This window comes from Asparagus officinalis, chromosome 9 (genome assembly GCF_001876935.1).
Source record: "Asparagus officinalis chromosome 9, Aspof.V1, whole genome shotgun sequence".
NCBI classification, from domain to species: Eukaryota; Viridiplantae; Streptophyta; class Magnoliopsida; order Asparagales; family Asparagaceae; genus Asparagus; species Asparagus officinalis.
The window spans coordinates 47519027-47543528 of record NC_033802.1 but is presented as its reverse complement, the minus strand read 5'-3'; the positions used below and the strand labels follow the sequence as shown (position 1 = coordinate 47543528).

Here is a 24502-nt window from a genome sequence, read left to right as displayed (position 1 = left end):
TGAAAAAAGAAAAGAAGTAAAAATCTTAACATGGAAAGTGCATTAACAAATATAGGCAATATATGGAGATCATCATGTCTTTTCATGGAAGTAAGTATATAAAAGGACTAATAAAAAGATCTTATATCTCATAATCATACAGCATATCAAAGCCTTATAAAAAATTTACAACAGTATCACATCAATCAGTGTAGGCAATATATTCCATGTATATATGCAGATCATTAACATGGGCTATCAAGCATATGTAGGGAATTAGTCCTACATGATGTCATTGTCTCACATTATTAAAAATAGAAATCTGATAAAAATTATTTGGGAAGCTAAAAAATAAAATATGTTTAATATATGTAACACAAAACATAGAAAGTTTGCACCTAATTTCATTAAAATTACCAATAAAGTATCATACATTATATCTACTAAAAAAGGGATAAACTCTCTCATGAACACATGTATCACAATTATCAATGAAGATATTATCTTCTGAGTTACAATCCAGTTGTCTACTGACACATGACAAATCTGAAGTCAGACATGAGAACTTGAAGTTTTCTAGAGCATAACTATTAAGTGCTAGTTTGATAACAGAGGGCTGCAATAGCCATAGTTTGCCAACATGTCCATGCAGCAAGCAAATCCACCAGAACAAAATGGATAACACCATAAAGCAATTTTTTAGCTATATCACAAGTTCATAGAAAGGAATGGTGACATACCTGGGTGTATATCAACAACAAAAACCTAAAAAAGGAGCACAAAGTCAAACCACAACATGGATAGCAGAACTATGTTAAAGTGATGCTATGCATTGCCCAAAAAAAAAAAAAAACTAATCACGTCACTAATTCGACTTTGCAATTCTAATGCCAATACTTTACGTCCCTGATTCCACAATGAATGAGCTACACAATATGACTGAAGTGAATGGTACCCTGCTATCCAAGTTCATAGAAAGGAATGGTGACATACCTGGGTGTATATCAACAGCAAAAACCTAAAAAAGGAGCACAAGGTCAAACCACAACATGGATAGCAGAACTATGTTGAAGTGATGCTATGCATTGCCAAAAAAAAAAAAACTAATCACGTCACTAATTCGACTTTGCAATTCTAATGCCAATACTTTACATCCCTGATTCCACAATGAATGAGCTACACAATATGACTGAAGTGAATGGTACCCTGCTATCCAAGTTCATAGAAAGGAATGGTGATATACTTGGGTGTATATCAACAGCAAAAACCTAAAAAAGGAGCACAAGGTCAAACCACAACATGGATAGCAGAACTATGTTGAAGTGATGCTATGCATTGCGAAAAAAATAAAACTAATCACGTCACTAATTCGACTTTGCAATGCTAATGCCAATACTTTACGTCCCTGATTCCACAATGAATGAGCTACACAATATTACTGAAGTGAATGATATCCCTGAAGGTAAGCACATCACCATTTAACAAGAGAATTGAAATCAAATCATCGATGGAACTGATAAAAATCATGGGCTATTTATCAGTATGTAATCTTCAAAATGAAAGAAACCACACCTTAAGGTACAACAATGTCCAACTATATGATCCACAAGCAGGATCTCGGTCCTTAAATGCTTGTAATGAGACAAGAAAAGAGATAAAACGAATATATAACGCCCTGACACTTTTGGTAACAGAATCACCTGAACATCCAAGCAAAGTGAGCATTGAATACCTCTATCATTCATCATAACTTTATCAAATATGTCCATTAGCTGCGCCGCTAACAGCGTCGGGTTCTGAAGCTTATTTGCCACTACAAACCCTAAAGCTTGCTCCAAGCAATCATGAGCCAGGACACTTGCTTACAAAAAGCTGCTCAAAATTGTCTCCTCGGCCTAAAATAAAGAAAAAACAGTCATTTTTTATGAATAGTAGCAAAATTCAATGGTTAATCACCTTCAATTCCCTAAAATTTCATCAATTTTTAACTTTGATGCCCTGGGGTTTAAATTTGCCAAAAAAAGAAGCACCCAAAATTCACCATTTTTGACTTTATTACGCCCTGTTACATTATCATTCAGAATTACATTTAAAATGCATCGCGTAATTATCATATTACTATTCATACTTTTATACTCTAGAATAAAAAGATATCTCACCAAATCCTTTTCTTCCTCCTTCACCTGACCCTACATTCACCGAAATTAAAAGCATTAATTCATTTTCTTCACTTTCTAGCTTAAGATGCTAGGGTATTTTTGGGCAAATTTAAACTTTAGGGAATAAAAAGCCTTAAAAAGGGGTCAACCGACCCAAAAATTTTACAGAAATCGCGGACCTCGGAATCGAGTCCCAAATAGGAACGACCAAAGCCTTGAAGCCTGAAATAACTTTCTTTGAACTTGCGCTCAGCTTTAGGTTTCCCGTGGCGTAGATTGGGAACACGCGCTCTGATCGCCATTTCAACGGTCAGGACCTCGATTTCACTTCATCCTCCTCCCCAATTTCTTAATTCTGTAGTTTATGACTGTAGTTTGATCCTCAGGCGGCGAGGAAAATAATTTCCGGTGGAAGCGAACTTCTGTCGTAATAAAAAGGTGGAGACGCAAAGGAAAAGACTGCGTCGGAGCACTGAGAAAGAAATCATACCTTCGTCAATAATTTTCCTTCGTGATCGTAATCGATGCCCAAAATCTGAGAAGTTGGGAGATGATGGCAGAGAGGTTGCGGTGATGATAAGGATAATAATACTCATCGTTGGCAATTGATGATTTAAGAAAGTGGGACGGCGTTGCCGGAGCAGAAGCCTAACCGAAGGCGAATTCGTAACCGACGGGGTAGAAAATGAAAGGAACGAAGGCTTTTGGCTCCCGATTTCTTAACCCTGTGAAACGATAAGAATGTATACATTTGTAATATATACAATACTTGAAGGCTATTTTTGGTAAGGATATTTTTTTCTAGAACTCCCTCTTTTAAAGGGTAGATAGATTTAAACAAATAAAAACTTAGACTTATTATCACTAGGAAATTAGAGATATTACAACCCTATTCACCCCTCTCTAGGCTTGCATCTTAGGTCTAATAACACTCATTCGGTGGTTTAGGCCGTCATGGATTTGTTGAGATAGAAATAATTGCGGAAAGAAGATTTTTTATATTTAAGTCAAAGTGGAGATCTACTAAGCCACCTTATGTTTTATGCCTTGGATATGGAAAGCATATTCAAAATTTGTTTCTTCTATCCTATGTGATATCTAAGCAACTATTTCACAAAACCATTAGCCCCAGTATTTATCTAATTCAATATTAGGATTGGATACATTATAGAAGGAAAGTTTGGGTGGTGAAGAAGGATTTGGAAGAAGCATGTGATGTGAGAAGGATGAAGAGAGTCCACTAAGTTCTTCATGATCTGGTGTTCTTGTGGGCTTGAATGAGTGAGATTAAAGAATGATTTTCTCGTTATAGTCAATTCTCTTTTAATTAGTTATTTCCTCGTGCTATTTTGTCCACGGAATAAGTTAAACTAGCAATCAACAATAATAAATTCATGTTCGTTGTTCAGGTTTTATTGTCCATGTTCAGTTTCGTTATTGTTCTACTTTGTATAAGCATTTTCTTTATTGGGTAGCCTACTGCTGCAACAAACTGATATCAAAGTTCTGATTACAAACTCATTCCGGGCTTTAGGATATGTTAAGAAAGTACAAGGTAGAGAAGCTTCACATGCAGGAGGAAAAGTTTCAGTCCACCACTTCAACAACATCAGAATTCCAGAGAGCTGACATCAGGCATGTTCCCCTATAATTTGTCCAAGGGAAAACAGAACATTCTAAAATTGTCACATAAAACATTTTATTGCCGAACTTGGGTCTTGCCACTGAAAAGCAGAAAACCATTCATGATTTGTACAGGGACGTCCGTCGGAATTGTACTCGCCAAGAGCAGAGAAGGAAATTCTCTTTTTACATTCCTCAAAGAGAAATAATGTTCAGTATACATACAAATATTGTAATATATATATATATATATATATATATATATATATATATATAGATATAGATNGATACACTGAAAGAAAAAGAAAACTCTAATGAATAAAGGAAAGTTCTAATGACGCAAAATATCATAGCTGTCACCCCTCTCGTAACTCACAATTGATCAATATCCAAGAGTTTGCGTAAGAAGTACTAAAATTGGAAATATTTGAGCCTTAAAATCGAAAGATATATATGACAATTTTACGATTTTTGTCTTACATGGAAAAAAAATCATACATGTATTGGCAAGTAATTATATATATAGAAAAAAAAATCATACATCTAAGAAAGAGGGTACCTCTAACGTTGGCCCTGTTCAAAATTTTGATTTTCTTGAAGCCTTACAAGAGAACAATATGAACCTCTCTCCCCCATTTCAAGTAGCTCATAGTGTGTTCCTACTTCTGCAACCCTTCCTTTCTCTATCACATAAATCAAGTCTGATTTCATTATAGTCGATAACCGATGAGCTACAACAACACTAGTCCTTTGTTTCATAATCTTCTCCAATGCCTCTTGCACAAGTGCTTCTGAGTTGTTGTCCAATGCACTTGTAGCCTCATCCAATAGAAGGATCGAAGGATTCTTCAAGATAGCGCGAGCAAGTGCGATCCTTTGCTTTTGCCCTCCTGATAGTTGTGAACCCCTTTCTCCACAGCTCGTTCCATAGCCATCTTTCATGCAACTGATGCCAGTCATTTGAATCGATGCATTAGTTTCTCAAAAAATTTCAAAACAAATGGAGAATGTATGAGCTATGACATTGGTTTATATTTACTTACCTTATAAATTCATGTGCATTGGCGAGAATCGCAGCTCTGATAACCTCAGCTTCAGTTGCATCCTCTTTGCCGTAGCATATGTTATCATGGATACTGCCAGAAAAGAGCGTGGGTTCTTGACTGACTAGTGCAATATGAGACCTGAGTGTTTTCAGATTGTAATTTCTGATGTCCACTCCATCGATTTTCACTGTTCCTCTTGATACATCATGAAACCTCTCTATCAATCCGATGATTGTGGATTTCCCTGATCCACTCCGACCAACGAGGGCAATTGTCTTCCCGGCTTCAATCTTCAAACTAAGTCCATTTAGTACTATATGCTGAGTCCTTGTTGGATAAGAAAATTCTACCTCATTTAGTTCAATGTATCCTTCTATCCTTTCTGGCTTGAGTCCATTAATGTCATCTGGGTCGATTTTGGTTTCCCTCTTCATAATCAAAAACATTGATTGTATGGCTTCGGTACCCTTTGATATGTCTGATGTCATTATTCCTGCTTCTGCAATTACTCTCCCGGTTGTCACGAGAACAAAGAACGTCTGAAATAAATGCTTGTAACTGATTTTGTGGTGATAGAGCAAATACCCACCATACCAAAGAACGAGACCAGAATTAGCTGCTGTGAGAAACTGTGAGAAGAAAAGGCCCAATCCAGCAACCCATGAACTATTTCTGCATTCTTGTTGAGGGTCCTTCAATGTGACATCAAACATTGCCAAAATCTTTTCTTGAGAACAGAAGGCAGTTATGGTTCTATGGTTTGTTACTGCCTCGCTAGCTAACTGACTGCTCTTGACCGTTGCTTTCAAGACTTTATGCGATACATTCCTCATCAGAACTCCTCTTGTGTAGAAAGAAGCAATTATGACAGGTTGCAAGGCGATAATCACAATAGCAAGTCTCCAAGAAAGTATTAGTCCTATAACAGCAGCTAATATGGATGCCGATGAAACCTGAGTCAGTAGAGAAAGACGATCACATAAAAGAGACCGCAAAATATTAACTTCTGATGTTAATCTCGAGCAGATTGATCCACTACTGTTTCCCTCTTCATCAAACCATCCAGCTTCAAAAGACAGTATTTTCGCAAGTAAGGATTCTCTAACTCTCTTGGTTAGTTTCTCCCCTACTAGGGAAAAATTATAGTGCTGCAAAATAGTACTGATAAATGCTAGAATAGCATAAGATAGAAAAACGAAACAATATATCCTTGTTTTTACTTTGATATCATGGTGATCACCGAGGAAGTAGATAGAGAGAAGTTCACCCATGCAGTAGGAGTGCATTGGCTGAATTGCTCCAAAGCACACTGCACCAGCGCAACCCAATAGAAATTCTTTCATTTCAGGCGCGCTCATTTTCATCAGGCTTTTTAGTGATGAAGATTTAACTTCTTCTTCTTTATTGCACATTTGATAAAGATTATAGTTAGCTTCTCGTGACATTTCAGCTCCTGGCAAAGGCTGGTTATTCTGATCATTTGACGGGATTGTGACTTCATTGTCTTTCAGATTTCTATTTTGGAGCTTTACCATTGCCGCATAATGACCATCCTTTACTTCGAGAAGTTGGTTATGAGTTCCAGACTCCATAATTCTCCCAGATTGCATAACGGCTATTAGGTTGGCATTTTGAAGAGTTGAAAGGCGATGAGCGACAATAACTGTTGTTTGTCCTAAAGAGGCCTGATCAAGTGTATCTTGAACTACCTTCTCAGATTGTGAATCTAAAGCACTTGTAGCTTCATCGAGAAGAAGAATGCGAGGTTTTTTAAGAAGAGCTCTTGCAATTGCAATTCTTTGTTTCTGTCCTCCAGATAGTTGGCTTCCAAGTTGACCAACCTGAAAGAAGTAAACAAACATTAGCTCAAAAGCATAAGAAAGAATGATGTGCTACAGAAGGTCTATCTGCATTTAACCTAAGGTTGAATAAAGTTTGATGAGCTCACGTGAGAATCATATCCATCAGGTAACTGACTAATAAATTCATGGGCATTAGCAGCTTTAGCAGCAAAAATGATCTCCTCCATTGAAGCATTCTCTTTACCAAACAAAATGTTCTCCTTGATGGATGTTGCGAAGAGTACTGGCTCTTGGCTTACTAACCCAATCTGATCCCTTAACCATTTCAACTGCAGTGTTTCAATGTGAATTCCATCGAAAAGGATTTCACCTTGGTTTGGAACATAAAACCTTTCTATCAACAATATAATTGTAGATTTACCCGAACCACTGCCACCTACTAAACCTACAGTCTGACCAGAAACTATCTGAAGGCTGAATTTTCTTAGAACTACGGTCTCTGGCCTTGATGGGTAACAAAAATCAACATCTTTGAACTCAATTTCACCTCTGAATTCTGTTATTTTAGTTCCAATATCATTTGAATCTATGGTTGGAGCTCGTTCGATCATTTCAGATATCTTAGAAATGGCAGCATTTGCTTCGACAAAGCACTTTATGTTGATTAGAGATGACCCGAGTGCCCTGTGACATAAGACATGATTTTCTCATAAGTATAGATATATAAATATTTATGGCCATTTATATTTACCAAGGAGTTAAGAGATTTAATTATGATAGTGTATATTACCAGCACACTAAACATACATACAACATTCTTACATAGTATACAGGAGAGATATGCACACTGAAAAACTATGTTATCATGTTGATGATGATGATGATTACAAAGGTAGGTTGACTTACAATCCTCCCATAACGATGCAAACACCGGCATTAAACACATCTCCCCCTCTAGCTCCCTTCTCTGTGACCAAGACGCTTCCATACCAAGCTTGAAAAGACCAAACTGCAAAAGCCACACCAACACTTCCAATAGCCATTCCCTTCAATGTCCCTTGCTTAATTCCAATTGATAGACACCTATCCAGAGCCTTTGCATATTTTCTTTGTGTTTGCTCTTCTCCAACATACGAAAATACTGTTTTAATCGACGACAGTGCCTTCTCGGAAATTTCTCCAGCAGCCTGATAAGCTTCTTGAAATTTCTTGCCAACCTCAGCTAATAGCTTGCCATATACAATGCCAGGAGCTATTAATAAAGTTAACGTTGGTAATGTCACGAGTGCTAGTCTCCAACAAAGGTAAAGTGCTGCCAGCTGAGAAACCAGGAACATAAACAGGTTCATGAGGAAATTTGGAACCTGTAAAAAACAACAAATTATCAAAGTTTTAGGATGACATATCGATGAACATTATCTTCTTTTCTAAGTTTTGAATTAAGAGTATATGAGGGAAAAACCTTCTCGGCAATGACATCTTGGATTGTTAAGGTATCAGATGAGATGCTTAAGATGATTCCATAAGTTGTCGATGTGGCACTTTGAGTGTCATAGAGACCAACATCTTGCCTTAGTATGGCTGTTAAGTATTCCCTTCGGAGATGAGATGTTTGCCTTACTGCAGTCCAAGCCCAGCATAATCCTTCTGTGACATTATAGGCATGGTAACACTTGAGAAAGTATTTACTTTAAACATAATTTGTAATAAATTTAGTTAATAAGAAAATTAAGATGGATCAAAATTTAGTGTGCATTGAGAATTTTTGACCAGTCCAAGATCAGGATAGACTGTTGCATTTGATCATCCGCATGGAGATATTACAAGGTAATCAATAGTACTTGAACCAATCAAATACGAAGAGAAACAAAAACTAGCGCAGTATCAATTTCCAAATACTTTTTATTGATCCAAAGAAGTCAAAAATAGTGCAGCAGAAATGGAGATAGTATCATCTGTATTGGGTCTTGTTCTAAATATTAATAATATGTATGACCAGATAAATATTAGACAAGAATTAACAAAGGAACTTTCCCATTCTTTTGAAGTAATTTACTTCTGCACAAGTACCATGAAGTCGAAAAAGATTCTCTTCATTGATTAGAGTTCTCAATGATCTTATGATATTGCTACACAGGAGAAAGAGCTTATGATAGTTTGGAATTATAAGCATCTCATCAGTAGTTATTTCTTATAATTAGATAAATTACTTAGCATCTTTAATCCAATAGTGATACCCAATGTGCCAAAGATTATTGAGGAAATTCTATATATATTGTGGGTGTAAAGGGGGTTAATGTATGATTCTTGGGACCTAAAAGAAATAGAAAAAGTAAGAGGGGAAAAAGAATTTCTGTAAATTCCAAGGAGGCCAAATGCAATTTATTTCTCTTTATTTTAACTTCCATATGTTACACAACAAATAAATTGAATGAACCATACCAAAAAATGCGCCTAAACCCACTCCAACAGCTATGTGGATCAAAATCATCGAATCCTGAGGTAGAACAAGAGGCGAAAAATAAATATTACATAATTCAATAATTTTGTACAAATGAAAGTGCAGTTGGAAAATAAAAAAGGAAGATTAACTTCCATTTGTCAATGAATCAGTATATGAAGGTTCAGTCTTGAGTGTACATGGAAGCTGGCTACATAAGGTTTGTACCAGAACTAGCTTTGTATGTATAGACACAAAATTATACATTGATGTGCACATACACATAAAAAGATAAACCCATTTTGTCTTCATTATTTGTAGACTGACAGAGTAACAGACACAACATGGATTCAGTATTTAGAGAAGTTGAATATATTAGTTAAGAAGGTAGTCTGATTCATCCCTATTCAACAAATAGAACATAACCTTTTTTATTTATTTGAACTCGACAAAGTCCATAGAAAGTTTTTTCTTCTGTCTGTTGTCTTGTTCCATTGAGAATTTCAACTGTTTACTTCAATAAGATCATTCCATCGCTCATATAACTTCTAAATCAACATTGTTGGTTTCTGTTTACACAGAGGAAGATAGACATGAAAACTGAAAATTAAATCTGAAATGTTTTATCTTTGAGAAGTTTAGATGTGATAGCCTCAAAATGTAAACTAATATTTGAGATGGCATTCTCGATTTTTCGTCCATCAAACACTCCAAGAAAACTCTGTTAACTGCAGTCAAGTTAAACTTCTGAAAACAGTTCTCGTATCTTAACACGTTGTTGTTCAATTAAAGATGACATAATTTCTTAATTCACTTTGGATGCCTGTAATCAGAGGTAGATGCACATTTAAGCTTGGACTGCAGTTGCAGCCCAAGATTATGGAAATTTACATCCTAAACCCTTCTGAGTATAAAATTTTGTTCCCCATAATTTTAGGATATTTGCACCCCATTTGAATTTTAACCCATTTATGGTGGGAATTTAACCCATTTGTCATGAATGTTATTTCTTTATCATATATCTATTTTAATTTTTTCTTAAATAACTACTTGTTGTCCTCCTCCTAAGAAAGTTTATGTGGATCTGCCACTGCCTCTAATGAACTAATTTACTAATCCGAAAGGACATTTATCATTTTGTCCTAAATAAAGCAGAAATGAGAATCACAAGAATGTAACCTCTTTGATTCTGTGAAGAGTTAGGGATGAAGGATTGGCAGCCAAATTGTTGGTGATCCTGCCCAAAGCCAACATGATGAGAGGCATCGTTGCGCCGTCTGCTAAGCAACCCAAAGATCCCAAAATCATGAGCAATATATCCTTAGAATCTGCATAAGCAAAAAGTGATCCTTTGGCAGCCTTCTTCGCCTTTTGGCTATTCTTTGCTTCCATTAGTTCTTAATGCTTTATTCTAGGATATTCATACCAAAGTATATATAGAGACTATCGCATCGATGGTGTTTGTTGTTTTATTCATTTTGGTCTCTTTTTGCATCATTACGAATTTAGACAGAAGGAACAGTGCAATTGTATCTTCACTGGGATAACCGAAGTGATTCCTTGACCAATTCACAATTCTTGTTTATTCACTGAGTTTACGTAGTTTTGGCTATTCTATTTTATGTCAGTATGCCTCTGAGAAGAGCAAGTTTGTGTTATGGTTTCATCGAAGCCATCAAAATCAGTTTCCTCTTTTGTCTTAAGTGGCCCTTTAATAAAAGATAGTTTTCTTACCTACTGATTTCTCAAAGTCAATAATGGCTTCACATTTTTTATGTCAGGAATAATGTTTGAAATAATCAATTTAAGCAGGTTTATGTTATGATCTCTGAGTCTGATATTTTAGCCTATCAAGAACAGGTCTTAGTTTCTTGCGCTTTCTGTTGGCTGTGTTGTGCACAGTAGAGGGAGAAAAGGCAGTTTGCCTTCAAACAATAGTCTCACATCGCCTAATTTAGTGTATGAGTGGTTTTTTAAATTGGTTCTTTTCTCTTTACCCCTTGAGGGTCGGGCACACGAGCGCACACCCGCCTCAGCTAGATCGTGCGCACGTTTTGGAGAATGTGTGCTGAGTTTTACGGGAAGTTCAAATGGCTGCGCGAATTTAGCAAACATGGCTTGGATTCAACGGGGCGTTTTAACGGAAGATATAAACTATCACTATTGCCATAAGATCCTAAGTGCACTTGCGAACAACCTTTATGACAGTTATTATGAGTCAAAAGTGCTAAAGACCTATGAAATGCTCTTGATGTAGAATATGGCTTTGATGATGCCAGAATTCTACGTTTCACATCCTCTTCCTTTAATAAGTTCATGATGGTTGATAACAAACCTATAAATGAAGAAATTCACGAATTCCAATATTTCATTTGTCACCTCCAATTAAAAGGAAACACCTTTACTGATGATTATAAAGTTTCCTATCTAATTGACAAACTCTTCCTTCCTGGTCTAGATTTGCTAGAGATCTTTGACACAAGCAAAGAGATCTAACATTAACTAAAGCTCTCAAGGCTATTTGCATTGAAGACCAGCATAGACAAAATTTTAAAACCAAGACTGAAATAAAAGCTAAAGTGAACTTGGTAGAGGACAAGTCTAAACCTAAGAATTTCAAACCCAAAGGGAAGAAATTCAAGAAAAACTAGCAATCATTCAATAAACCATCTTCCAAATCAAATCCCAATTCTTCCAGCCATAAGTCTGATGGAAAGTTGTGCTATGTCTATGGTAGAACCAACCACTTGGCTCCTAACTGCTTCTATCAGAAGAAAGAGCCAGTAAAACCTGCTCCAAAAGGAAATTGATCTAACAAAGTAAATATGATTGAAGAAAATCCAAATTCGTTCAAGTTAACATCTTCATTCTATCTTGTAAATTCTCTTACTTCTTCCACTGATTGGTACATGGATTCTGGAGCTAATATTCACGTTTGTAATTATTGCTCTTGGTTTTCAACTTACCAGGAATTACGTGGAGGAAGCATAAGCTTAGCAGATGACTCCACTAAATAAATAATAGGAAGTGGATGCATAAAGCTCACCATGACTTATGAAAAATCTCTAAATCTGCAAGGCGTTCATCATGTTCCTTCTCACCACCGAAACTTGATCAGTGAATCTCTTCTTCTTAGAGCTGACTTTAGAATTGTAAAAGAATCTAATAAATTTATGATTGCAAAGAATAATATATTTATTGAAAAATGTTTTATTTGTAATGGCCTTTTAAAGCTCAATGTAATCAATTCCAGTTCTAATAAAATTCATAAATCTTCTGTTGCGCAAATTGTTGAATCTTGTAATGTTTGGCATGGACGACTTGGAAATGTAAATTTTTAAACTTTGCAAAAAATGATTAAATTGAATCTCATTCCTAACTCATCTCATGATCCCTCATCTAAGTGAGATTTGTGTTCAAGGGAAACACACTAAGAAACCCTTCAAGTCTATAACGAGAAACTCCGAACCCTCGAATTAATTCATAGTGATGTGTGTGACTCGAACCAAGTTCTCACCCGAGGGGGTAGGAGATATTGAATTAATTCATAGTGATGTGTGTGACTCGAACCAAGTTCTCACCCGAGGGGGTAGGAGATATTTTGTGATATTTATAGACGATCACTTCAGATATTGTTACACCTATCTTCTCAAAACTAAGAATGAAGTTTTAGATAAGTTTAAGGTGTATAAAGCTGAATCTGAGAACCAACTTCAAAAGAAGATTCAAGATTTTAAGATCTGGGGGGGGGGGGTATACCTCAAATGAAATGACTGAGTATTGCCAAGAGCACGATATTATTCTTGAGGTAATTGCTCCCTATACAACACAGTCTAACGCGGTAGCTGAACGAAAGAACAAAACCCTTATAGACATGGTAAACTGTATGTTACTCAGTTCAGGAGCTCCTAAAAATCTCTAGGGTGAAGCTATTCTTTATGCTTGCTTCATTCTTAATAGGATTCCCCACAAATCTTCTGATATAACTCTTTATGAATATTTGAAGGGGAGAACTCCTAGATTGAACTTCTTCCGCGTTTGGGATTGCTTAGCTAAGGTAGCTATTCCCGAACCTAAGAAGAGGAAAATAAGATCTAAGACAGTTGATGCTGCATTTATTGGATTTGCATTATATTACAATGTTAACAGATTTCTAGTCATTAACTTTGAAATCAAAGACATATCCAGCAATGTAAAACCCCAAAAATTTATGTTAATATAATTAATATGAGATTAGTTATGATTTGGATATTTATTTTGATAAATACAGTTAAATGGTATGTGAGTAGTATACCATGTGTTTTGAGTATAAACAAGTTCATTCATGAGAAAAAAAAGTTGAAATATGCACAATAGCTAAATAAGTGTAGCTGGAAAATTTTAGTCCGGTTGACCGTCGTAGTCGACCACAGTCCGGTCGACCGCGAAACCTGTAGAAGTAAGATTCCTGTTTTGAGTTGGTTTTGGTTTTCTAAAGCCTATATTCATTTTCAATAGTTTATATATCAAACTTTCACGAATTTTCTCAGTTTTCTAAGAACCCAAATAGCAACCAAACCCCCACAAACCCTACTTTGATTCTTGGAGAATATTGGAGGCTTTCAAGTGAATTTTTCGGGTGATTTTGGCTTTTGGATTGGAGATCTGCTTTGGCTTGGCATCATAAAATGTTTTTCTACAAGTTTCAGGCGAGTTCATCTCTGCTAATCCCCCTCCTAGTTTTTAAAACGTTTTTAAAGAGTTTCTAATATGTTTTGTAGTTTTAAAACGTTTTTAAAGAGTTTCTAATATGTTTTGTAGAGCCAAATTGACTAGTTTATGAATAAAAGTCAATTCTTTTGTATTATATGTATAAAGACTAGGTCTTTCCATGTTAAAAAGTTTGAGAACAAATTTACAGAAGTGTGTAAGAGCTGAAAATAATTTAAAACGTGGTTTAATCTGAAGAAAGATGATTTATTCTTCGTTTTAAGTTTTTATGCGTAACTTAGGGTTTTGAATATAAATTTTATGCAAATAATCATGCTATATATGTTGAGTTTGTTTCCTGAAGTTTTTATCTACTATAGACATGCTCTCATGCAAGTTTTATGTCGTTTTAATCATGTTTGAATCACCTAAACATGGCGTAAACACGACACACACAACCAGATTAAGAATCTGGAATATCAGCCCACGGTCGACCGCACCACAGCAGCGGTCGACCACGTACAGGACAGAGGCCTGCGTAGGCTCTGCAACCATCACGGTCGACCGTCGTTCTTATGCGGTCGACCACTACACAGTCTGTGACCTTGTCCGTGTTTTGTTCGACTATTGAGTTTTCGAGCTAGTCTCTCGACCTTGTACTGTTATGATAAAATGTTTATAAGCTGTTTAACATCTGAAATGTCAGTAAACACCAGATATGGACACGTACACCAAGATATGTACATGTATGTTTAAAATATGATGTGTTAACATGATAAATAAGAAAAATACGTAAATATTATGTTTCCGGAATAGGGAGATGAAATCTATTTTCGCAGGACGATTGAGTAAGAGTATTACAAAAGTATCGTCATATTATGTTTCTGAAATAGCGAGATGAAACCTATTTCCGTAGGGCGATTGAGTAAGAGTATTAAAAAATATCATTATATTATGTTTCCGGGATAGGGAGATAAAACCTATTGCCACAGAGTGATTGAGTAAGAATATTATAAGAGTATCGCTAATGTATAAGAGATGCACATTTGTATGTAATATAATTTATAAATTGGTTTCCATTTTTTTTGAATACCTGTGAGTAGGGTGATTTCTCTGAGACCGTGACTTACACAACATGGTATTTGGTTGGCTTTTGTTTGACGAGTTCCTTTTATGTTAGATCCATCTACCCAAGTGTAGATCAGGATGAGATATTTGTTCTACAAGTTTGAGGTTTGGAGTACTATCTATTTGTTTATTGTTGTTCATTTATAGAGTTTAGAATTAGTATTTAGGGAGTCACAATTTAAGACATGGTATATACACATGAGGGTTTCCTTGTTTGGATTATTTCGTTCGACTTACTAACTCTCGTGTTGTGGATTCCTAAATACTAGTCTCCAATTAAAATTTTATGAATGATTTCATATGTATATGTACTAACTTTATTTTCTATACGCTCCTACCCCTTCCCCTAGGGAGAGGTGGAGATGTTCTCGCTATAGCGCTTTGACGCTCGTTGTTTTTCCCCCTTCCAGGCAGCGAGTCCAGCGCACGGAGAGTCGCAGGTTGATGAGATTTCTGCATAGTTCTCACATAGCTATTTATTATGTAGTAGTTAGTCAGAACTCCACAGTTAGTTGATTATGTTTAGATTCTAGACTTGTATATCATTTTGTAGAGGCTGAGAGCCGTAGGGATACTTTATTTGACTCTTTATATTTGAGGTTTATTTCAGATTTAGAGATACTTCTATTCTATTTTTATTAGGCTCACTGATGATTATTGTCATGCTTCCTCTGTGTATATCTGGCTTTATTTTATTTCTTTTATTTGTCTGTTGGTACATTCACCTATTTATTATTTCCACTAGAGAGATAGTTATTATGATGGTGAAACATGTCATAGCATGGTGTTTGATGCTTGGCAGGTTTAACAATCTGGGTTTCTCCTTGGACTACAGCCTTGCGTAAAACCTAGGGCGTCACAGTTGATATCAGTGCTCTAGTTCTAATATCCTTAGGATCATCCCTGTGTCATATTGTGGAGTTAGGATAAAGTTTTCTAGGAATCATGTATACAGTCCGTCAGGAATTCCTAGTGTGAGTGAGGACGTATTATATATATACACTAAAAAATTACAAATATTTTTTTATGATGAACTATTTGCTTTGAATAATAAGGCATGCTATGAGTAATATATGATATGATTTACTTATTGGTATACGTTATATCTTTTTCTGCTTAAGATTCTATTTACTGCGTAATAAGCTCTACTTCTATACTATAGATGTCAGGAAGAGGACGTGGACGCCGAGTTACTCGTGCTGAAGGAGCTGAGCAAGTTGATAGAGATCCCGAGCCACAGCAGGCTCCGTAGTACTTAGTGGATCTCATAGCACCGTTGCAAGTTGATAGAGATCCCGAGCCACAGCAGGCTCCGTAGTACTTAGTGGATCTCATAGCACCGTTAGCAGCTTGTCTAGCAGCTATCGAGGAGTAGTTAGCAGATCAGGGTCGGTAGGGAACACCCATTCAGGAGGAGATACCAGAGGGGACACCGGTAGTCATGCCACAACCTTCAGTTGATGATGGAGTGGCTGAGCAGTAGGCTTGGTTTCGTTTGGTGGAGAGGTACCAGAAGTTGAAGGCTCCAGAGTTTCATAGTTCGACGGACTCCATTGCGGCACACAAATGGAAGAAAGATGTAAGTAACATTCTGGACATGCTTAATATGAATACTGTGCTGAAGCAAAGGCTAGCAGCTTTCAGTCTCAAGGGCGATGAAGGAGGATGTTATCAGCTTCGTTTTACTCCAGAGCAGAGGTTGATAGCCTCATAGGAGACTTTTGTGTATTTCTTCGAGGAGCAATATGTTTCGGCTATAGCGAAAGCCGGAAAGAGCTTATAGTTGGCTCGATTAGAGCAGGGGGACATGTCGGTGATGGATTTTGAGAGTAAGTTCATGTCACTACTTAGATTCACTAGCATGTGGCACACCGAGAAGAGATAGGCTTAGATGTTCATGATGGGACTTCGACAAGGTTTGCGTCGATATCTAGTATATCAGAGATTTTTTTTAGTGCGGGAGGTGGTAGATGCTATCATAGCCTAGGAGACAGACACAGCTATGATTATCAAGGGTACAAATGGAAATGCTAAGTCAGGACAGTCAGGAGATAAGGGTAAGGGTAAGAGACCTTTTACAGGCTCAGGAGGACCCCAGCATAAGAATAAGTTTCCACAGCAGCAGGGTCCTCATAAGAAGGGCAATCATCAGGATTAGACAGCACAACAGCAGTGTCGGTTTTATGGAGCTTGATTCAATTGCAACAAGCCAGGTCACAGAGTAGCAGAGTGCCGCAGCGCACCCGTAGCAGGCTAGCAGGGCAGGAATTCGTAGCAGCAGCAGAACCACACTCAGGGTCGTGGTCAGGGTCAGCAGTTGAGGATCGAGGCACCTCCAGTAATCCGAGGATTAAGGGATAGGTACGAGGGATTCAAGAGATTCAGTAGGGATAGATAATCCCATATGTTCCAGGTGATGCAGCACAGCCGACTGGTAGGGTGTATGCAGTTGTTTCTCGCGATCATGGCGCGAGCGGAACGGTGGTGGAAGGTACTTTCCTTGTGAATTTATTTCCAGTACGTATTCTTTTTGACTCTGGAGCTTCACATTCTTTTATCTCCTACGATTTCTTGGTTAGTCTCCAGCTTGTGGCGCAACCATTAGATTTTTCTTTATCTGTATCTACTCCTTTAGGGGAGACGTCTCATTTAGAGAGTGTTTGTAGGAGATGTATCGTCAGCTTGGACGATTCTGAGTTTGTGATAGACCTGATAGTATTGCGTATGTTTGAGTTTGATATTATCCTCGGTATGGATTGGCTATCTTCCTACCACGTGAGTATCGACTATTTTGCGAAGACAGTCAGTTTGTGAGCTTTTGGTGGATCTGAGTTAGTGGTACCGACCTCCAGAGGCAACCAGTTTGTGGAGTCATATATGGCATATGTCGAGGAGGTGATGTTACGAAATCGGGGTGCAGATTTGAGTGAGATGCGAGTAGTCTCAGAGTTTCAGGATGCCTTTCAGGATATACCAGGTTTACCTTCAGTGAGAAAGGTCGAGTTCTGCATAGAGTTACAGCCAGGCACCATGCTGATTTTTCGAGCTCCTTACCGTATGGTGCCTGCTAAGATGAGGGAGCTACAGATCCAGCTAGATGAGTTGTTGTCTCAGGGATTCATTCGACGAAGTCATTCTCCGTGGGGAGCGTCGGTCCTCTTTATGAAGAAGAAGGACAGGAGTATACGATTATGCATTGATTATCATGAGTTGAACAAGATCACTATCCGAAACAGGTATCCATTACCGAGGATCGATGACTTGTTCGACCAGTTGCAAGGAGCTTAGTGTTTTTTGAAGATAGATCTTTGTTCCTGTTATCATCAGTTACGGGTTCAGGAGATGAATATTCCCAAGACCGTCTTTTTGACTCGATATGGGTCATTCGAGTTTCTTGTCATGCTATTCGGGTTGACCAATGCACCCGCAGTATTCATGGATTTGATAAATCAGGTTTTCCGTCCATACTTGGACCAGTTCGTGATAGTTTTCATCAATGATATTCTTATCTATTCGAGATTGGAGGCAGAGCACGAGTAGCATTTGAGGTTGGCATTGCAGACTTTGCGGGAACATCAGCTGTATGCAAAATTTAGCAAATGTGAATTCTGGTTACCAGAGGTCAGACTTTTAGGCCATGTCATCAGCCGAGAGGGCATTACAGTGGATCCGGCTAAAGTAGAGGCCGTACTTGATTGGGAACCACCAAAGAAAGTTATAGAGATTCGTAGCTTCTTGGGTCTGGCGGGCTATTACAGAAAATTTATTTAGGACTTCTTGAAGATCGCGACGCTACTTACACACCTTACTAAAAAGGGTGTACAGTTCATTTGGAGCACAGAGTGCCAGAAGGTATTTGAGATATTGAAGACTAAGTTCACTTCAGCACCAGTATTAATTATTTCCAGCAGTGATAAGACTTTTGTTGTCTACACTGATGCAACTTTATCGGGTCTTGGAGGAGTATTGATGCAGACCCAGAGAGTTGTAGCCTATATGTCGAGACAGTTGAGGACTCATGAGCAGAATTATCCCACGCATGATTTGGAGCTAGCAGCAGTGGTCTTTACATTGAAGGCGTGGAGGCATTATTTGTACAGAGTGCAGTTTGAGCTATTCACACATTACCAGAGTTTAAAGTACCTCTTCTCACAGAAAGAACTCAAAACTAGAGACAAAGGCGATGGATAAAGTTTATTAAGGATTATGAGTTCACTATACAGCATCATCCGGGAAAAGTGAATGTGGTAGCAGGCGCGTTGAGCAGGAAGCATCGTCGCGGGCTAGCATCTTTGAGGTGTTCACTATATCGGGATCTTTATACCCTCAGTTATTATGATTTCAGGCCAGAGATTGGCGGGAGCAGTGTTTTCTTAGGAGCTTTATTGGTACAACCGTTTTGGGGAGATAGAGTAGTCGGAGCTCAGTTAGAGGATTCGTGGATTCAAACCCGCAAGGGGGGATCTCCAAAGAACCCAAGGATAATTAGACTATTGGAGTAGATGGAGGCCTTCAGATGAAGGGCAGGATCGTCATGCCGAACAATCTACAGCTGAAGAGGGAACTTTTTGATGAGGCACATCGCAGCAGATATACAGTGCACCCAGGCACAACAAAGATGTACAAGGATCTGAAGAGGCTATTTTGGTGGAGTGGTATGTGCAGAGAGATTGCAGATTATGTGGCTAAGTGTTATACCTGGTAGCAAGTTAAGGCAGAACATCATAGACCTGCAGGAACCCTACAGTTTTTACCCATTCCCGAGTGGAAGTCGGCAGATATTTTTATGGATTTCATAGTAGGGTTGCCTAAATCAAAGAAAGGAAATGATTCTATTTGGGTGATAGTAGACAGATTGACAAAGTCGATGCATTTCTTACATGTGAGGACGACTTATACGGAGGACACCTATGCGAGGATTTTTATTCGAGAGATTGTCAGATTGCATAGAGTTCCGGAGACGATTGTATCAGATCGAGGCTCAGTCTTTACATCCCATTTCTGGAGGAGTTTTCAGGATGATTTTGACAGCTAGTTATCATTTAGCAGTGTATTTTAACCCCAGACAAATGGTCAGACCGAGAGGGTGAATCAAGTATTGGAGGATATGCTGAGAGCATGTGCTATAGATTTTCAGGGTAGCTGGGAGGATCAGATCCCATTGATTGAATTTATATATAATAATAGTTATCAAGTTACCAACGGGATGACGCTGTATGAAGCCTTGTACGGGAGGCCTTGCAGATCACCTATATGTTGGGCACAGCCAGAGGATAGTCTATTGTTTGGGGAGAAAATTAGTTTCTTCATTAAGGTACTCATTACAACTTCAGTCGTTACAATAAAAATACAAAAAGATAGTCTTTTTATAAAACTTTTACACAAGGAAAATACAATTCTCGTCAAACAGCACAGAGATCGTTTATCGGTCTTCTGCTTGCGTGGGATCTTAGCCTGTGATGAGGACGTTGATATCCGTGGACCACCAAACGATCAGATCAGATCCGGAGCTTCATCGATTCGTGAAGGAATCAAGAAGCCGAAGTGCTTATCTCAGCAACAGCGAGATAATTGCTCTTCTTAAGATCACCGCAACGGGGTAATCTTAAGGAACGAACCGGGTTGCAGATCTGACGAGCTCCTCTTCTCTATGCCGAAGAATCCGCTGAAGTCTTCTCCTCCTCTCTGAAATTTGTTGCTCTTCAGTCCTCAATCCGGCAGGGCTTTGTCAATGCTTGAGAATTCTAGATCTAAAAAAATAAAGGCTCTGGGGCTGTATTTATAGGCTTAGGGACCCCTGTTTTCAGATAAGAACGGTCGATTCCCTCTTATCCTCAGTTGAAACCACTTAACCACATTATCAGATCAGTTGGAGCAAATTCAGGCGGTTAATGATCAAAAAACCGTCAAAAACAACCAAAATTAGCGTTTTTTATATTGCAGACACTTCTGAGTGTCTTGGCGTTGCCGAGACACTTATAAGTGTCTTGGCCAAGCCAAGACACTTGAGAATTACGTTTGTTTCCACCGTAAATTCGTCGTCCGGACACAGAATTACGTGGTTCAAGTTACGTTAGAAAGCGGACGAGAATATCTACAGGCTCCCATGATTGAATCATATGTGGAATAAATGGGACACAAGTGTAGGTGTCAAAAATTGCCCATAGGTCCCCGAATACAACTCAAGATAAAGAGAAGGCGATGAACATCATTATCCGAGTCGAAGAGGATTATCCAACATCGACAAGCGCATGAAGCGAATCGGTGAACCGTTGATGACACGACAACGAACCGCAGCCACAACAACAAACGTCAAGTAGCCCGCACGTGTCAATCAACTCAAAGCGTCCAAACGCGCCCAACAATCAGCTCACGTGCGTCAAATCAATCCGCTCGCACGCGTTATTCAGCTCACGTGCGTCAAATCAATCCGCTCACACGTGTCAACCAGTTCGCACGCATCAATCAAACGCGTGCCCAACAATCAACTCGTGCGTTTTGGTCAAATCGCGTGTGTCGGTCAACTCGTGCACGTTAATCAGCTCGCGTGTCAATCAGCTCGCGTGTGTTGGTCAACACGCACGTGTCAATCAACTCACGCACGCCAACATACTCATGCGCATTAATCAACACACGCGCATATCAACCAACGTGCGTTCGACGGTCAATCCCGTAACGAAGCGTGCAAGTCAACGAGACGGTCAAACACGCAAAACGGTGGGAAATACAAGTCCTGAAGAACCGGAAAACATAAGAAATCAGCAAAACCAGAAATCCCAGCGCGCCGCGCCGGTCGGAATGATCTGACCCGTGCTCGCGCGGCTTGGAATGATCCGACCCGCGCTCGCTCGGGTCGGAGTGATCCAACCCGCGCAAGCGCGGGTCGGATCTGTCTGACCCGCGCCGTGCTGTTTTGACCCCCTGACGTGTTTTTCGACGATTTTAACGGTTTTCTCTAGATCTTTTCAGTTCTAAAGGTTCCCAACTAACTTGATATCATCTACCAACATGGTTAGGTCGTTATTGACTAAAGATAAGACCAAATCACTCATTCTCATCCACATACCCACACCTGGAGCCCTATAAATACAAGCCTAGGGCCTCTTTTCAGTAGGGGGGATTAATTATCAAGAGGTGGAGGTGCTGCCGGATTGGTGAGTCAAAGGAGCACGAATTTCAGCGAGGGTTGACAGATCTTGGCGAGTTCTTTGGTATAAAGAAGGAGAGTTCGAGATATCCAACAACCGTTCCCGTCCGTTCCTCGAGATTAGGCTTGGTCTTAATCTCGAGAAGAGCTACTAATTTCGCTTGGTCGATCTCAGTGCTTCAAATCAAATACTTCCTTGGTGAAGGCGAAGCTCTGTCGAATTTTCCATCAACCGGATCCAGATCAAAGGTGGTCCACAGATAAACCTCGACACAGGCAAAGATCCTACGCAAGCAGAAGACCGATAAACGATCTCTGTGTTTGTTTGACGAGAATTGTATTTTTCATTTTCATTGTGTAAAAGTCTTATAAAAAGACTATCTTTTTGTTTTCATTGTAACGACCGAAGTTATAATGAATACTGCAATGAATACAATAATTTTTGATGAAAACAAACTGGCGACCACAGTGGGAGCCAACAGCTTCGCTGCCGGAGCTGTAGTGTCGCAACCTCAGATCTGCATCCCGATTGAAGAAGTGGTCGAATACGAGTTTGACCAACTGAAGTTCGAGGAATATCTGTCGTCCTCCTCCTCCAGATCCTCCGCCTCTCGTAAGCACAGGAAGATCAAGACCCCCGTTGCTACTGCCCTCTCATTTTACAACACCCTTCCTGCCTCCAACGAGTCCGGATCTACAGATCTGAACTCCTCCTCAATCAAGGAGTTGAGTATAGAAAGGGCAGACACTTTATCGAAGAGAGCTTGCCAAAGGCAGCGCCAACGTCTTGCACGCCAATTCGCTAGGGCTTTGGAGCTAATTGACGGGATCCGTTACGAGGCGGATCTGAAATTTAGGCAACGCCAAACGCCCCAACAGTGGACAAATGCCCTCTCCTCCAAGTCATCAACAAATGAATGGATCTAAATCAAACGGATCCGTTCGACTCTTAAGGAGCGGATCCAAAGGCACCGCGCATTGCTTGCACATGCAAAAATTCTTATGCAAAAGGCCAAAAAGTTGCAGTGGGAAGAAGTGGAAAGGAAGCCATAAAAACTGCACAAAGTTTGGAGGCCAAAGTCCAAGACGGTGGCCGAAAAGATCGAGAAAAGCGGGTCATTTGGATCCGACCATCCAGGAGGCCAAAGTCCAAGACGGTGGCCGAAAAGATCGAGAAAAGCGGGTCATTTGGATCCGACCATCCACTTCGTGGATCACTTGGATCCGACCCTCCAAATCGCGGGTCACTTGCATCCGACCCTCCAAATCGCGGGTCACTTGCATCCGACCCTCCAAATCGTTGGTCACTTGGATCCGACCCTCCAAATTGTGGGTCACTTGAATCCGACCCTCCAAATCGCGGGTTACTTGGATCCGACCCTCCACTTTGCGGGTCACCTGGATCCAACCCTCCAACCCACGGGTCACTCAAGTCTGACCCACGCCAGGGTAAAGACAAAAGACGTTATGCATATGTTTCATCGATCCCTTCGAGTTCCGCACCTCCGACGGAACACCATGACAGCATGGACTTGTCCCATTTCAAGATGAGGATGGCGGATCGTCTGGGTCCTTTGCACGAGGATCGAAGCAAAGTTTTGATTGAAGAACGCTTGGGTCTGGTGATTACACCCCAAGTGACTCGTCGAGCTGGGGGTCGTGCACGCCCTCACAACAATTTCAAACCTTCTCATAAAGGGAAAACTCCGGTTTTCACCCGCCTGGGGGTGTGTATCCAAAACCAGGAGCCTGTTGAGATCCTGTGCTCCCAAAAGCGTAGTTCTAAACACGTGACTCTTGAGAACGCTAATAAAGCGGTAAATCCCCTGAAAGAAATGTATTCATCTAACGATGACAACGTTATACCAGGGGAGTCGTGTTAACACATGATAGGTTGCTGTAGTCATCTGACCGATGAGTTGTACTATCAGGCTGGGGGTACGAACAAATATCATAAGAGAAGTACCCGGGAAGTGGACCCTCGCTGTCCGTGCGCCAAGATTATCAGGGCGGTATTATCGGCGTGTAGCTACCCTAAGACCACGCTACAGAGGGTCTCTGTATTCGAGAGGATCTCTAACGGAGCGACTAAGTCCAAGCCAAAATGTTTCTGCGAGAAACAATCGGCCATTAAAGGTGTCGAACTTCCAGAAGTCATAATAAATATGACTGATAAGGGAAAGTCGGTTCGGCCTTCTAGCTTTGACCCGCTTGTATCGCATCGTCTAACCCGGTTACAATCAGGAACTATTAGATGAAGGGATTATCAGAGAATGCAGAGAGGATTATCCTCGGACGACGAATAACTCTGCGGTCGCTTCTGACAATACGGTATCCAGCCCTGGTCAACCCCGCGAAGTATTCATGATCAATACTGAGCAATTAGCCAAAATAGTTGAGGATGTCTTGGCCAGGCAAAAAGAGAACTTCAAGTTCGAAATGGAAACGGCTATGCGACGGATGAGGGAAGAACATGACCAACAAATCCG

The 24502-nt window shown here is 39.4% G+C and overlaps 1 protein-coding gene across 1 annotated transcript; it reads right to left on the bottom strand.

The window, feature by feature from the left end:
- Nucleotides 4323–10441, bottom strand: LOC109823423 (putative multidrug resistance protein). Its single transcript, XM_020389699.1, has 7 exons — nucleotides 10229–10441; nucleotides 9052–9106; nucleotides 8072–8256; nucleotides 7516–7973; nucleotides 6756–7293; nucleotides 4805–6648; nucleotides 4323–4707 (listed from the first exon to the last, which is right to left on the bottom strand). Exons 1-7 carry the CDS (start codon nucleotides 10439–10441, stop codon nucleotides 4323–4325), a joined length of 3678 nt encoding a protein of 1225 aa, XP_020245288.1.